Here is a 16,605-nt window from a genome sequence, read left to right as displayed (position 1 = left end):
AGGGGTCTGAATACTTTCCGAAGGCACTGTATGTTTGAAAGCGCTCAGGGCAGTAATTGAAGCTTTAGTATTGCACAATTTTTGTTCTAACCTAAATTATGCCATGTTTACATCTGTGCCTTTGTCATCAGGGTTCAACCAGTGAGAAGATGACCTGGAGTTAGAGGAGATGAGTGAATGCATGAGATCACTGTTCATGGGGGAGATGACTAATTCACTAACTTATCGGATACATGACAGCGCCGCTCATTTGTTGTCACAGTGTTTTTACGTGTTGACATTTTCTATAGGCGTTAGTCTTACAATTTAATAACAACAAGTGGCTGAAAGAAAGTGAAATTGGATTTTTATTGTGGGGAAAATGAGTGAGAGAAGGCCCACTACAGGAAGATAAAGGCCATGGAGTTACATGTAATTACAGGACATTTTACATCCCAATACGTAAAATTAAAAATATTTATTTTAATGACATTACGCAAACTCGTGACCTTATTGCATTCTCTACAGACACCAGATGGTGGGTCGAACACAAGCAAATGCTGATGAAATATAAACCATATACATGTACATTTCTTTATAGAGTTAAGTGGCAAACAGATATGGTACAGCATTAGCATTGTGGTGACCAGTGCTTGACTTGGACTGAAATAGGTTCCAGTACTCATTTTGTGTGCTGGTACTGTTTATATTTAGGTGCGGGAGCTCCACAATACTTTGGCGCTATTATTCTATAAGAGGAACAGGAGCTCAAGCCGTAGAACATTTGAGGTGCAGCTCCTGCCCAAGTCAAGCATTAATGGTGACGTAGTTGGAGCTGCAGGTAGAAAGGAATGAAACGATACGCTAAGTGAACAACAGAGCCCCCTACTTCAGTCCTGGTTTTAGGATTTCTTGTACTCAATCCTCTCCACTTTCACGTCATCTCCGATGAGCTGGTAGACGTACGTCACCACTGTGGATGCTTGGATGTCCATCAATACAAAGGATGGGATGATGTTGCTGAGGAGAAACCAAACAAAAGAGAGGAAGGCTCAGATTAATGCTAGCCGTTAGCAACTTACCAAGTCACCTGCTAAATGACCCAATAAATATGTGAACGGCTTCATCTGTAAAAATGCCTCCATTACCTTTCCAGTGCGTTGTAGGCTCCAGTTGCTGAGCCGGGGTTGATGTAGAACTTGTTCTCGTTTTCGAAGGCCTCGAACTTGTGCGTGTGTCCAGAGATGAGGATGTCGACGTCAAGCTGCCTCTGCAGCAGGGCTAGGCTTGCCATGTCCCCCCATGGGATAACCTGGTGCCCATGGATCAGGCCGATCTTAAACTGACCCACTGTCACCACCTTCTGCTCCGGGTAGTTCAGGTTCTGTAGGGCAGAGAAGGCCAAAAACACACAACAGTTCATCCACTGTTCTAACCCATTAAAGGTTTACATATAAGTTTCAAGATAATGGATCACGTTATAAAGCAGAAGGGAAGCGGAGACAAAAACCTCATCAAAGTCTCCCCTGACGATGTGTACATCCCCAGCCAGGGTCTTCAGGTAGTCATAGCTCTCTTTGGTGCAAAGGTTGCCTGTACAGAGGATGTGCTGGATTTTGCCTGGCACTAGCAACTTCTTGAACTTGGCTGGGAGGGTGTTGCATCGGTGGGGGATGTGCAGGTCACCTAACACCAGGACCAACTGTCATCAAACAATGGATGGAGAGTTGTTAGCAACAGTATTTATGTAATTAATGTAGGCTGTCAATTAGGGTGACATTAAGTTTGGAATCTATACCATTTCAGCTCAGTCAACTCGGGAAATTCGTTGAAATTCAACATGTGACTTGCACATTTTCAACAAGTCTGTTGTATTGAATGTCAATTTATCATTAAAAAAATACCACAACATCGGTCATCGAGTTGGATGATCACTTTTTTTTTGATTTACTATAATTGTATGTTCTCTTAGGTAGGATATATCAATACTCCATTGTAATTAGCACTGGAAGAGAAGATTTAGTCCTTGACCAAATTGGCAAAACACAAGCTTCTTGTCCCCTTAGGGACAAGGCTATCCCCACGTTTGGATCAGTTTGTCTGACCCGTGACTAATCAAAATAATCCTCGTTTCTGACAAACAAGAAGAGTACTTTTACCCCTTTTTCATGATAGCCAATTGGTAGATATAGTCTTGTCCCATCCCTGCAACTCCCGTACGCACTCAGGAAAGGCGAAGGTCGAGAGCCATGCATCCCCCGAAACACGACCCTGCCAAGCCGCACTGCTCGCTTAACCTGGAAGCCAGCCGCACCAATGTGTCGGAGGAAACACCGTCCAGTTGGCAACAGAGGTCAGCTTGCAGGCTCCCGACCTGCCACAAGGAGTCACTAGAGCATGACGGGACAAGTAAATCCCGGCCGGCCAAATCCTCCCCTAACCCGGACGAACGCTGGCCCAATTGTGCGCCGCCTTAAAGGTTTCCCGGTCACGGCCGGCTGTAACACAGCCTGGGATCGAACCCGGGTCTGTATGACACCTCAAGCACTGCAGTGCCTTAGACCGCTGTGCCACTCGGTAGGCCCAAACAAGAAAAGTTTATTGATTTTTCCACACCACAATCAGACATCAGAAAAGTCATCCTACATCACCATGAAACCAGCCCAAAAGGTCAGTGCATCCAAACTCAATAATCACAGACTGTAGCTCCAGTTGAAGTCGGATGTTGACATACACCTTAGCCAAACACATTTCAACTCAGTTTTTCACAATTCCTGATATTTAATACTAATAATAATTCCCTGTCTTAGGTCAGTTAGGATCACCACTTTATTTTAAGAATGTGAAATGTCAGAATAATAGTAGAGAGAATGATTTATTTCAGATTTACTTCCATCACATTCCCAGTGGGTCAGAAGTTTACATACACTCAATTAGAATTTGGTAGCATTGCCTTTAAATCATTTAACTTGGGTAAAATGTTTTGGGTAGCCTTCCACAAGATTCCCACAATAAGCTGGGTGAATGTTGACCCATTCCTCCTGACAGAGCTGGTGTACCTGAGTCAGGTTTGTAGGCCTCCTTGCTCGCACAAGCTTTTTCAGTTCTGCCCACAAATTCTTTATTGGATTGAGGTCAGGGCTTTGAGATGGCCACTCCAATACCTTGACTTTGTTGTCCTTAAGCCATTTTGCCACAACTTTGGATGTATGCTTGGGGTCATTGTCCATTTGGAAGACCCATTTGCGACCAAGCTTTAACTTCCTGACTGATGTCTTGAGATGTTCCTTCAATATATTCACATAATTTTCCTTCCTCATGGTGCCATCTATTTTGTGAAGTGCACCAGTCCCTCCTGCACAAAGCACCCCCACAACATGATGCTGCCACCCCTGTGCTTCACGGTTGGGATGGTGTTCTTCGGCTCGCAAGCCTCCCCCTTTTTCCTCCAAACATAACGAAGGTCATTATGGCCAAACAGTTCTGTTTTTGTTTCATCAGACCAGAGGACATTTCTCCAAAAAGTATGATCTTTGTCCCCATGTGCAGTTGCAAACTGTAGTCTGACTTTGTTATGGTGGTTTTGGAGCAGTGGCTTCTTCCTTGCTGAGCGGCCTTTCAGATTATGTCGATATAGGACTCGTTTTACTTTGGATATAGATACTTTTGTACCCGTTTCCTCCAGCATCTTCACAAGGTCCTTTGCTGTTGTTCTGGGATTGATTTTCCTTTTCGCACCAAAGTACGTGAATCTCTAGGAGACAGAACGCGTCTCCTTCCTGGGCGGTATGACGGCTGCGTGGTCCCATGGTGTTCATACTTGCGTACTATTGTTTGTACAGATGAACATGGTACCTTCAGGGATTTGGAAATTGCTCCCAAGGATAAACCAGACTAGTGGATGTCTGCAATATTTTTTCTGAGGTCTTGGCTGATTTCCTTTGATTTTCCCATGATGTCCAGCAAAGAGGCACTGAGTTTGAAGGTAGGCATTGAAATACATCCACAGGTACACCTCCAATTGACTCAAATTATGTAAATTAGCCTATCAGAAGTTTCGAAAGCTATTTTCTAAGCTGTTTAAAGGCACAGTCAACTTAGTGTATGTAAACTTCTGACCCACTGGAATTGTGATACGGTGAATTATAAGTGAAATAATCTGTAAACAATTGTTTGAAAAATTACTTATGTCATGCACAAAGTAGATGTCCTAACCGACTTGCCAAAACTATAGTTTGTTAACAAGAAATTTGCGGAGTGGTTGAAAAACGAGTTTTAATGACTCCAACCTAAGTTTATGTAAACTTCTGACTTCAACTGTTGGTTTCCATCCAATTAGTGAAATCGTACTGGAACTTCCTGTTTCAATCACAGCTGTTGTGATTTTTCTTTTAATATACAGTATGACTTTACTGGCATAAAAACAGGATGGAAAAGTGGGTCCTAGCTAGGTTCCCATCCAATTGGCGACAGATTTTCATGTGAATATTCTAAAATCCGCATAAAGAAAATTACACGCATTTCTCCACCAGTTACGTGTTTCCAACTAAATTTAGTGTGTGACTACGATCACATTTTCAACTCAACCGATAATTTTGTCACAAAAACTGTTGTGTTAGATGGCAAATGTGCCTAGTCTGGTTTTAGCATCAGAGCTCTTGCAAAAAGCTAGCAGATATAGTGCTGGTCGGATAGCCTACATGATGAGATTATTATGGATAATGGATACTTGTATTTGTCTTTATGCAACTGAGGCACGAATAATTGTCTTTATTTTTAACACAATTTTTTGTTACCTGATACCATTTAAAAAATGTATATTTCAGTGCATTCTATAAATAAAGTGAAATCTGACAATCCCTTGAAAGCCATTCATTATTTGTCCGTGCCAGTAAACATTGTGTGCTATAATTCAGTAAATAGCTGATGGATTAAAAACAATTAAAACAGATTGGAGTATCTTCATCCATTATCCAACTATTGGAGTATCTTCATCCATTATCCAACTATTGGAGTATCTTCAGCCATTATCCAACTATTGCATTTATTAGAATTATTTTAAAACCTTTGACAATTTTGGATGTTGCTACTTTACTCGCATAAAAACTGTGGATGGAAACGTGGTTACTGATAAATAAATACAAATCAGAATTGCTCAATATTCTCACCTGAATGGAATGCAGCACTCTCAGTGTCTGTGTGTGTTAATGGATGAATGCAATACATTTATATATATTTGCTATTAGGGCATCATTATAGGCCTAACCTGCAGAGAATAGTGATGTGTGGAGTGTTACTATGACAGCCATCTCCCCCCCCAAAACAAGACTACAGAAAGGGCAGAAGACCAGATCCAACACAGAGAACAGGGCACTTACCCGGTGAACAGCCTGAATACAAGCAGAGGTTGATTGGAGACAGGGAGTGAAGGGAATGGTGGGTGGGAAGGAAGTGATGGGTGAAAGGGGTCGAAAGCAAGATGTGCGTGGAGAGATTTACATGAAAAATGGTCAAAGATTGGAAAGGAAAAAAGAACAAGGGACAAGAGTGAAAACTGAAATTATAAATTAAAAGTGGATGAATAAAGTAATGAAATATTCATAACAAAGAAGTGTTAGCTAGGTGACAATAGTAAATAGCCTTAATTGTTAGTGGGCTGTAGGTTATATCAAACTAGGGAGTGTGAGTGATGAAGTGTACCTACCAAGCAGTAACGTTTGGTTGGTGCACTGACACAAAACGTTAAGAGGGCCATAAAGTTCAAATCAAACAAATACAAAAACGCACATTACTGAATTTGTATTCGTACATAACTGCGATGTGTAAAGCACATGGTGTGGTAACGTTAGTTAAACCAGATTTTGTTTTTGAAAAATCACACGCTAGCTAGCATTTCTGACTAGTTAGCTACTGTCTGAAGCTTGCTAACAATTTGAGAAGGAAATTAAATAACGTTAGCTAGCTACTCGAGCAAGCTCATCACACCGATTTGTAAAAACGAACAAATAATGACAAATTTAAAGTACAAACGAATACAGGCGGTGTTTTGATGCTTATTCAGATCACATTTTCAACTGTCATGTGATCGTAGCTAGCTAACTTAGCAGACCAACAGACTTCACAAGTTTTATTTACCGGGATCTAGAGGTAGATTTTACGGTAACAAGGCTAGTGCTCACGTCTTCATACAAGTAATGTTCACGAAACATAAATAAGCCTCGAAATCGAATATTTACTGTCTTTCCAGACTTACCATCTTCTATTTTGCTGGATCTGCTAAGCTTCAGGAAGCAGCTACGCGTATTGACGTAAGCAGTGACAACGATCATGCAATCAGCCAATGAATACTGAGCAATCCTACGGATTCCAATGTAGGACATACGCTCATGTGAGAAAAGTGGAATCTAATCTAATGCAATACGGCTTTCGAAAGATATGGACCTAATCTTTCAACAGCGAGAATGAATCATTTAAATAAAAAAATATATACGTTCTGTAGCAGTTTTGCACAGATTCATACAGCTATGGGTGCCTTCCTCCTCCGGTACACTAACTCTGTGAAAGTGGGTATCGATTTAACCTTTTGTTTTCTGAAAATGATTTGAGACTGATATGAAAGACACGGTCCTTATGTTTCCTAAACCATACTGCAAGTTTTGTGCATTGATGTTGAGACCAAGCATCTAAGCGCTTAACAAAACTCCCCTGTACAGAAGACGCTTAAAGACTGTGTAATGTAATGTAACAGAATCATGATCAAACTCGAGGTGGATTTCTGACATTTCTGAACAACTTCATTGCCTTATTTTTATATCTCAATGCGCCCATTGAAATGCATTATAAACATGGTGCATAGAGTTGTGAATGTATCTTTTAAGTGCAACTCCCTCCCTGTCAAACTTTATATGACTTCTGCTTAAAATGGTTATAGATATTGTATCATTCCATGTCCAACAGAGATTGCACACATGCATACCAATGTCAACATCTACAAAACATTGTAAATCTTATCTGACAATAAGCCTCAGTATTAAACACAGCGCACAGTTTCCTAAGGTTTATATTTTTTATTGAACCTTTATTTAACCTGGCAAGTCAGTTAAGAACAAATTCTTATTTACAATGACAGCCTACCCCGGCCAAACCTGGACAACGCTGGGCCAATTGTGCGCCACCCTATGGGACTCCCGATCACGGCCGGTTGTGATACAGCCTGGGATCGAACCAGGGTCTGTAGTGATGCCTCTAGCACTGAGATGCAGTCCCTTAGACCACCACTGCGCCACTCGGGAAACACACATGATTGAAGTACAATGAATCCCAAACAGAAAACAAAAGAAAAATGTGGAGCTGAAATATAAAGGGGATATTGGAGAGAGGTCCAAAGAGCTGGGTGTATGAATGTCCTGGTGCTGGTTGTCTCTACTCTAGAGAGAAGTGCAGGCCCAGTACCCCCACTCCTGCAGTAGCTTGATGGCAGGGTCAAACTGCAGTGGCACAGTCTTGCTCTGCTTCAGGTCCTGCTCCATCTGCTATGTGCACAGACATGGAAACACATTCCAACAATAACATGGTGACAAACACCAATATAAATATACATGCAAAGAAATGATAACAAAGAAAGAATCCACACCAGACATGATATCCTAACCAACCAATAAAACCTCACCTCATAGGTTGATAACTCCAGGACCTCGCTGATGTCATCCTCCTGCTGTGACAGGGGCTTGTTGATCGCCATGGCAGCCTTTGGCCACATCAGGCTGGCAATGCTTCTGAAGAGTCTATACACAGGAGGAAAGCAAGAGAAAAAAGTTAAGAGCAATGAGTGAGATTCCGTTGTGTTCATCTCTATGGATCATGTGTGTTTCTCTGGATATCCCTACATACCTGTAGCTCACAGGCTGCTTTCCAGGGCATGGCCCTGGGTGGGGTCCTCCTCCTCCATCAGGTAGGGGTCATCACAGGCTTCTGTTCAAGCACACACACATGAAATGACAAACAATCTGCTGTCTATTGGAAAGCCCTTTGAGACTTTGCCTAAATGTAAAACCACCACAACATTACAATCAGTATCTAATTCATTCCCATCTCCAGACAGGTGAGTGTATGGGGTGAAATGGGAACACCCTACCATCTGCTGCACTGGGGCGTTGAATGAGGACTCGGCAGGCAGGATGGAGACGGATCAGGTTGTAGATGAAGGGCAGTAACATGAGCAAAGCAGCAGGCAGGGCCTTGAGGGCCAGGTGGGACAGACCCTTGTCAAACGCTGCTACCAAGTAGACTGGCAGGTGACTTTGAGAGAAAGATGAGGCACAATGGACAAAAGGTGTTGTTGACTGTTAAACAAATTTACAGCAAATGTGAGGATGAAATGCCAGTCATCGATAGTTAATGGAGTAAGCATGAAAGAGAGGTCTACTCTCAGTACATCATAGCATCCACTCAGATTGTCTTCTATAGAACAGTCTATGAAAACAGACGATGGAAACCCAACTCGCCAACATCATAGGCTGCAGCCAGGAAGTTGATCATCAGTGTGGGATTGCTATGTGGGGCAGGATGTAATCACAGAGGATCACCAGCACCTTCTTGTACATGCTGTTGGGTAACTACAGGGGGCAACAGACAGACATGAGAAGGAAAATGTCATTCTGGGCTGCAGACTCCAGTCCAATCAAAGTGGTCTATATGTTATAGTTGACCTTATACTTCAGAAACCCAAGCCACGACCGCTCAAAGCCACGCATGTCTTCCTGATGGGAAGGAGATGATCATTACATTCACACTTACATCGATACAAATACTTATCACCAGACACAAAAATGCAGTTTCTTGTAGTTGATAGGAGACTTTGCTTACTTTTAGTTTGGCTGCTTTCCAGTCTTCGTGTTTAGCTGTAGAATGAATCAAGGGGCAATAAAATCACACAATCAGTTAAGGCTAAGGATGAGGCTGTGCGACTGAAGGTAACCGCCAAGTAGTCTAGCCCAAATCCAACCAAACGTTTATAAAGACTTCCATATGCTATTGAAACAAGTAGCCTTTTTCTTCCAACAACTTTCTTTCATTGTCCAGTAGCCAAAGGCATAATCCTAGTCATATTAGCAACCCATGCTCGTTGTTGCATCTTTAGATCGCCCTCCTTTCAACATTTCTATCGGGTATTTTCATCTGTCACATGAAACCTCTCACAATGGTGTTTTCCCGTTAATTGCATTATGGAATTACCATTTGTGAGTATCCTACTGCCTTGTGCTCTGCTTTTAATGTGAAGAAATCATTTTGGGGTGTAGCCTAAGCCTACTGGTTGTATGAATTTGGGATCTATCATCCCACAACTGTACCAGAGTCTGTTTGGAATAGGCCTTTTCTTTATCGCACAGAACGACAAGCTGACCAATAGGTCAACTTTTCTACTATGGGGGATAGCAGATTGACATATGCTAGTGATTTTGCTGTTCATTACATCATTTAGGCTAATAATATAACTCAATCATTGTTCGCAAAAAAGACTGCATGTCTGTGTCGTGCTTATATTTGTAATTACCTACTGTTACGGACAGAAGTTTGTTCTATAACATGTCCCAAGTTTATAGGCTACACAGACAAAGACATCCGATAATGGCCGCGGGGAGGAAGGAGCAGCAGCTACGTAAAAAATGTCAGAATCCCACACATGCCCTGAAGCTTCAGGTGTTTAGCTATTGGGAAGAGGCGTCCAGAGAATTTGGCATCTCTGCCACTCTGATAAGTTAATGACACCTTTGCACTCTTGAGCCCCTTGCAGTAACAACGGAATAACATGGCCAATTTCTAATTGTTGCATACAAGTTACAAAAAATGATTGGTTATATTTTAATATATAGTAGAAGAGCACAACAGCAAGCTGGAAGGGACTGACCTTCCTGTTAAACCAGGAAGTTGGCGAGTTCTCACTCCTGGCTAGGCCTGTTAAAATTGGACAGTAGAGTGAAAACGTTGTTCTGGTAAATGGGCATCACTGCCTAGAGACAAGACCAGTCTAAACCAACAACATCAGTCAGACAACACAGTCCAACACATGAGCGAAGGTGTGGAGCACAGGTCAACCGAGGTTATGGAAGAGAAAAGAGTGAAGAATGTTTTACAATAGATAACCGCTATAAAACAGACAACTAAACAAGCTACGATAAACCATCTAATTTAGAACCTCCAATCACAGACACCAGTCCTGTTGGGGCTCACCCCTTTGTTTCTGTCCATCACCCTGCTCACGTTCTCGCGGACGGAGCTCAAGACGTAGTGACGCACATCCTCCATATCTAGGTAGTCCTGAAATCTGGAGATAAGAAGTGCCATATCGTCCTCCATAGAGAGCAGCCACTCCACCACTGCCTGTTCACAGAGCAATGGATTGCTACAGACGAACAAAATCTAAATGTTTCAGGTGTGGCTCAGTTAGTAGAGCATGGAGCTTGCAACGCCAAGAATCATGTGTTCAATTCCTGCTGGGGCCACCCATACTAACAATGTATGTACGCATGACTGTCTGTTGAACAATTATGTATATAATATCATTGCTGCTAAATGGCATAAACACAGGTGGGTCCAGTTTCAAACTTACCTCTTTGGTATACCAATGAACCCTAATGACCTCTTAAATGGTGTAATATTCGCACAAGGCAACTAACATGTAGTATTTTATTGAACCCCCCTACCTGGATGAGTTTCCTTGGGAAGCTGTAGTGTTCACTCCAGTCCAAGTCATGGAGGGGGAACTTCCCTTCCGTGGAGGCAAACTTCATCAGTGAACACAGGGCATTCTCCTGCATTGGAGCTATTTGATCAAGAAGGAGAGTGATGGAGTGCTGCAACAAATGAGCTGGCCTTCACAATCACCCGACCTCAACCCAATTGAGATGGTTTGGGATGAGGTGGACCGCAGCGTGAAGGAAAAGCAGCCAACAAGTGCTCAGCATATGTGGGAACTCCTTCAAGACTATTGGAAAAGCATTCCAGGTGAAGCTGGTTGAGAGAATGCCAAAAGTCTGCAAAGCTGTCATCAAGGCAAAGGGTGGCTACTTTAATTAAAGAAAAATAAAATATATTTTGATTTATTTAACATCTATTTGGTTACTCCATGACTCCATGTGTGTTACTTCATAGTTTTGATGTCTTCACTATTATTCTACACTGTAGAAAATAGTTAAAACAAAGAACTATTGAATGAGTAGGTGTGTCCAAACTTTTGACTGGTACTGTACAGTTACTCTGTCAGAATTTCCTCATGGGCGAGGATATTGTACATTTAATCAAAGCATATTGACTTGTTTTTAACTAGAACAGAATCATTTATTACTGACCCTTTTCCAACAGAACAAGTGGATGTGCTGTACCTATGTCTTCTTTGGGCAGTTGCCCAGCATACAGGTCTCCCCCCTAGCGGTTTCTGTTTAGTTACATACCTGAAGATACTCAAGAAGATCTTACGTTTCCTGCACAAATAATAATTTGTGTCTATTTGGGGTGTTTTTATATCATCTTCCGAACTCATCTTGCGCCTCCGATGTTGACCTCTTGTTTTCAGTTGTGGATCCTATAGACGTACTTCGTTCTAATTTCGCACCCTTGCGGTCGGTGGGTATATCGCGCTGGGCACGGCCAAATAATATTCCAAGTATCTCAAATATTCTAGAAGTACTGTAATGAAATATACTTCCATAATTGATTAACATTATTGTTATCAAATACCACAATTAATTTCATGGCATCCCATCATTGACCTGTCTCTTCTCAAGCTGTGTTTGTTCTATGACTGCTTCCAGCTAACAAATCCTCCAAAATACAGTGTGTTAAAGATTACTACTGGAAAGGATTCACGCTCAATGGTTTAAATTAAAGAACAAAATGTTTATTCAAACGTATTATGTAAACTCAGTGGCATTATTGACAATGCATTTCCATAGCAAAACAAAAGCTCATTCTTGAGAGATACAGCAAAGGGTGTCTTTCTACTCGCTGGAGACTTCAAAGTGCAGAATCTGAACCATTACCTTCATCATCATCATCCTGAAAATTGAAACATTTTATGGGTTAAAAGAACAAAAAAAGAGGGTGATGGCATCTCCTAAAAATACAGCAGTTTTATGACTCCTCAGTGTGAACTGCTCCTCGTTGATGATAAAGCTACGAATGTTGAACATTTTGTTGGACTTAAAAAAACAACTGACAATTGAACTGGCAAATATTCTGTTGGATTCACCCACCTGCCCCCTGTCCTTATCCTGAGCCCCTGTTGGATTCACCCACCTGCCCCCTGTCCTTATCCTGAGCCCCTGTTGGATTCACCCACCTGCCCCCTGTCCTTATCCTGAGCCCCTGTTGGATTCACCCACCTGCCCCCTGTCCTTATCCTGAGCCCCTTTTGGATTCACCCACCTGCACCCTGTCCTTATCCTGAGCCCCTGTTGGATTCACCCACCTGCCCCCTGTCCTTATCCTGAGCCCCTGTTGGATTCACCCACCTGTCCTTATCCTGAGCCCGTTGGATTCATCCACCTGCCCCTGTCCTTATCCTGAGCCCCTGTTGGATTCACCCACCTGCCCCCTGTCCTTATCCTGAGCCCCTTTTGGATTCACCCACCTGCCCCCTGTCCTTATCCTGAGCCCCTGTTGGATTCACCCACCTGCCCCCTGTCCTTATCCGGAGCCCCTTTTGCAGTGGCCTTAAAGTCGTGTATGGGCAGTGTGGCCATCCAGCTGGCCATGGACCCTTCCTGGCACTCCGTCTCCACGATGCTGGGGTAGATGTGTTCCTCCTTGAAGGCCAAGATAGCCTGCTCCTCTTCAGTCCACTCCAGGCACTCATGGAGGCCGTCCCCGCCGAAGCGCTTGTTATACATGTCAAAGTGCACCTTCTCCAGCACCAGGCCCAGCCCAGGGGCCTTGGGCACATCCACCTTCTCCTCGCCCCAGCTTCGTTTTAACACCTCGTCCCCAGAATAACCCTTCACCACAGCTATCACCAGGCCGATCATCTTCCGGATCTGATGCATCATGAAGCTCTGGCCACGCACAGTAATCTCAGCAAACTCAGCGCCGCCGCGCACAAAGGGCTCGCCACAGGTCATCTCTGTGATGTAACGGCGGGCGCTGGGGTCCCGCGCGGCCTTCTGGGAGGTGAAGTTGTGAAAGTTATGAGTGCCCTTGTATCTGCCAAACAGACAATTAACTCTCTGCAGTGTCTCTGGCTCCAGGCGGAATGCAATAGAATTCTCACTGCTATAGTCTTTTGGGGCGAAGGCCACAGTGGGGAGCATGTAGGAGTATGTGCGGGCATCACAGCTGTTTTTAGAATTGAAGCCCCCAGTCACTCGTTTCAGACCTACCGGGACAAAAAAAATATCACAAACTATGTGGAACCACACTGGAAACCAAAGCGAGATAAGTTATTTTTTTAGATAATTTCAAAAAAAGTATATATTCAAAACAATAAGCAGAATAAACAGCATGAGATAATTAACAATTCCATTGTCATCCCACGTTCAACATATTTTCACAAACAGTGGAATCAATGACGTCCCAAAAGCAACCACCTCGACTTCAAGAGCATATTCTTGATTCTGACACCATGGGCTTCCTTGTGAAGGGTTTAGGCTTATCTCCAACACTTTTAACTGGAAGCAGTGTGATCTCACCCAACACTCGGATCTGTGGTGGAAGATTGGAGTTCAGCTTTTCCTTTATGTCTTCAATCATCCATAGTTTTAGAGAGACCACTTGACCTGCTGCAGAAACACCCTGACAAAACAAATGGTGCTGATCACAAAGCAAGGTAATAATCCATTTGTGTTTGAGGCCACACACAGTGCATGTCTTGTCCCGTGCATTCCATTACTTCAGATATAAAACACAGGTATGTAAGACTACTTGCTCAAGGGACACATTTGTGCTGACAGAAACTAAGCCCTTTCCATGTTTGTCTCCCATACCTTGTCCGTTCTTGCACATCTTTGGAATGACATTTTTTTCATATCATCTCCATGGTTATCTGGGATGCATCCAGACTTAATCAGTGCTGTAACCAGCTCATCCTCAATGGTTTTGAACTGGGAAGATCCAGCATTTCTCTGAAACACAAAACAGATTAAGAATTTAGAACGTAGCAATTTTGTTTAAAAACACATGGGATACGATTGATGGAAAGATTAAGAGGGTTAATACCAACCTGCATACCGTAGTAACCTTTGCCCGAATAAGCCAAAAGCAGGACCACTTTTCTTTTGGGGTGTTTCCTCTCATCGCCAGTCTGTTCTACATCAGATTTAAGCTTCTTTCTGATGTGCTCACCCGACTCTCCATTTCCCTCCTCCACTCGTTTCAGTGGCTTGTTCTGCACATTCCCTGACTCTTCACTCATTATCCACCTTATCCCTGCACACTTGTAAAGCCAACCTGATAACACAAAAAAATAGCTAGTGAGTGAAGGGATGTATTTCGTTCAAGTTATGACATTTCAGCCCTGTTCATTCACTACCAGGGTAAGTGTGCACTCACACCTAGTTATTCCACATATACAATTCCTTGATCTCAGATATGATTTTCAGATAAGGGGAGTGAAGATAACCAGACGGGAGGGAACAACTTTCTGAAATTAAATCCAGCCTTGGGCTGAAATCAATACTTGTAACCTTCACCATAGGTACTATAGTGAAGGTGGATCAGTACTAATCTAAAAGGTGTGGATATGTAAATACAATACGGTTCATCATCACAGGTGTCATCCTTCCAATAATGTCAGATCTACAGGACTAACGTTACCTGGAGGAGGTGACAACAAATGGTCATCATTACTTGACCGCTTAACACGAGATAACGTTAGAACGCCAGCTACTATAATATCGATGACATACTCAAATTTACTTTCCCTTGAACTCGTCAGCTAATTTTGCTAAATTGGGCTTACCGTTGCTTTTGATACTCAACACTCGTGGACTTGCTATCAAGGCTCGAATTTTCTGCATTGCTCATGTCTTCATTGAATGTTAAGAAGTTTAACAAGCTTTAGGATAATGATAAAGTTCTGAAGATCAAAATTAGGAGATAGCTAGCTGAATCACTAACCATAGCTAGCTAACTAAACTAGCTTTATCACAAGACATTTCCTATGGTTAGCTAGCTCGCTAGCTACCATGACTAGCAATAACACTTTTGCTATAAGATGAAACAAATCATTTGCGGGAGACTCACGAGTGATCCACGAACAATCGTTAAATACACGACTTGCTTATAGCACAAAGTCGGGAGTTTATCCAGTTACGACATTTGTACAATCACAAAAATGCAAGATGAAACCCTTTTACAAGTAGCTAGCTAACTACCGCTGTCCAACACATGGACAAGATCAACGTTGACCTTTCTTCTTCGTGTGGCTTTCTGACAAACTGGACTTCTTCTTCTTCTTTGGGATTTTCCAACTTTTAGGTTGCATACACCACCACCTACTGTACTGGTGTGTGGGGACATAAACGGTCTGGCTACATAATATTATTTGATATGATAATATCTTTGATATAAAAATTGCCCTGGCATCTCCTCTCAACAACAACAAAAAACGCCACCCACCTCACTATTCAACCCTATCTAGTTCTACTCCAGACTGAGAGGACATAACACTACCACTCAACACCCCTTGCAGATGTTCTGCAGCAAATCCTCACAATCCCAAGTACTTCTCTGCTGCTGCCACCACAACCTCTATTTCTGTGACTTTCGCTTAATTTCTACAGTACAATTGACAACCATGGCTATAAATGCTAAAACTTACTGAAGCACATGTTATTCCTATCACTCTCTATTGACTTCGGCCTAGTCACAGGGATGCTCTTAGGATCCCTCACCCTGGACCCATCTTCCACTCCTTCTCTCTTCCCTGCCTCAGCATATGACACCTTCTGCACTACTCTGATCCTAGCAACCTCAACCTGCCTTTCTCTCACTGGGCACCTCTGACCTCCAGCAGCATGGGTACCCCTACAGTTTACACCAGGGATCATCAACTAGATTCAGCAGCAGTCTGATTTTTTTTTGAGTGGCTGGTCAGGGGGCTGGAACATAATTACAAATAACTTGTAGAAGGCAAATTGACAGCAAGAAGCACAAACAGATATAATGTTTGTCTAAAACATAATCACTTCAAACCGTGCTTACATTTGTATATGATCACGTCTTTATTATGCGTGGGACAGACTTCTTTAAAATAAATTAAATTGGAGCTGAATTCCTGCTGTTTTTAGTCTATTGTTCCCCCCCTCAAAAAAGTACTTATTTTCCACCATAATTTGCAAATAAATTCATTAAAAATCCTACAATGTGATTTTCTGGATTTTTTTTTCTCATTTTGTCTGTCATAGTTGAAGTGTTTCCTATGATGAAAATTACAGACCTCTCATCTTTTTAAGTGGGAGAACTTGCACAATTGGTGGCTGACTAAATACTTTTTTTGCCCCAATGTATGTATATATATATCTCGTAACTGGACACTATATATATATATACAGTCCCAGTCAAAAGTTTGGACACACCTACTCATTCAAGGGTTTTTCTTTATATTCAAGTTTTTTTAAACTATTTTCTACATCA

The 16,605-nt window shown here is 42.3% G+C and overlaps 2 protein-coding genes and 1 pseudogene across 5 annotated transcripts; all 3 read right to left on the bottom strand.

Annotated features, from left to right (window-relative positions):
- Nucleotides 1–329: 329 nt before the first annotated feature.
- On the bottom strand, nucleotides 330–6,318 carry LOC135544688 (vacuolar protein sorting-associated protein 29). The gene is made up of 4 exons (XM_064972493.1): nucleotides 6,233–6,318; nucleotides 1,490–1,681; nucleotides 1,128–1,363; nucleotides 330–999 (listed from the first exon to the last, which is right to left on the bottom strand). Exons 1-4 carry the CDS (start codon nucleotides 6,233–6,235, stop codon nucleotides 882–884), a joined length of 549 nt encoding a protein of 182 aa, XP_064828565.1. The 5' UTR covers nucleotides 6,236–6,318; the 3' UTR covers nucleotides 330–881.
- A 1,083-nt stretch (nucleotides 6,319–7,401) lies between these two features.
- LOC135543955 (nucleolar complex protein 4 homolog) lies at nucleotides 7,402–10,796 on the bottom strand (annotated as a pseudogene).
- A 1,057-nt stretch (nucleotides 10,797–11,853) lies between these two features.
- Nucleotides 11,854–15,421, bottom strand: LOC135544686 (pseudouridylate synthase 1 homolog). Of its 4 annotated transcripts, XM_064972490.1 has the most exons (7): nucleotides 15,214–15,413; nucleotides 14,930–14,996; nucleotides 14,192–14,418; nucleotides 13,956–14,093; nucleotides 13,662–13,764; nucleotides 12,651–13,348; nucleotides 11,854–12,033 (listed from the first exon to the last, which is right to left on the bottom strand). In XM_064972490.1, exons 2-7 carry the CDS (start codon nucleotides 14,985–14,987, stop codon nucleotides 11,992–11,994), a joined length of 1,266 nt encoding a protein of 421 aa, XP_064828562.1. In that variant the 5' UTR covers nucleotides 14,988–14,996; nucleotides 15,214–15,413; the 3' UTR covers nucleotides 11,854–11,991. The 4 variants fall into 4 exon arrangements, with proteins under 4 accessions (XP_064828562.1, XP_064828564.1, XP_064828561.1 ...); XM_064972492.1 differs by lacking the exon at nucleotides 14,930–14,996 and having other exon boundaries at nucleotides 15,379–15,421; XM_064972489.1 differs by having other exon boundaries at nucleotides 14,930–15,413.
- Nucleotides 15,422–16,605: the final 1,184 nt, after the last annotated feature.

This window comes from Oncorhynchus masou, chromosome 8 (assembly GCF_036934945.1).
Source record: "Oncorhynchus masou masou isolate Uvic2021 chromosome 8, UVic_Omas_1.1, whole genome shotgun sequence".
Taxonomy (NCBI): Eukaryota; Metazoa; Chordata; class Actinopteri; order Salmoniformes; family Salmonidae; genus Oncorhynchus; species Oncorhynchus masou.
Note: the sequence above shows the minus strand (reverse complement) of the source record. Positions and strands in the feature narration are given on the sequence as shown.

Bases quoted from the DNA above. Each gene is read 5' to 3' on its own strand.
- LOC135544688 (XM_064972493.1), bottom strand. The intron at 1,364-1,489 runs GTTTTTGTCTCC...TCTGCCCTACAG, and splicing joins TCAGGGGAGACTTTGATGAG to AACCTGAACTACCCGGAGCA. The intron at 1,000-1,127 runs GTAATGGAGGCA...GTTTCTCCTCAG, and splicing joins GCCTACAACGCACTGGAAAG to CAACATCATCCCATCCTTTG.
- LOC135544686 (XM_064972489.1), bottom strand. From the start codon at position 14,987: ATGCAGAAAATTCGAGCCTTGATAGCAAGTCCACGAGTGTTGAGTATC. The intron at 14,419-14,929 runs GTAAGCCCAATT...TTGTGTTATCAG, and splicing joins GTTGAGTATCAAAAGCAACG to GTTGGCTTTACAAGTGTGCA. The intron at 13,765-13,955 runs GTATGGGAGACA...TTGTTTTGTCAG, and splicing joins GATGTGCAAGAACGGACAAG to GGTGTTTCTGCAGCAGGTCA.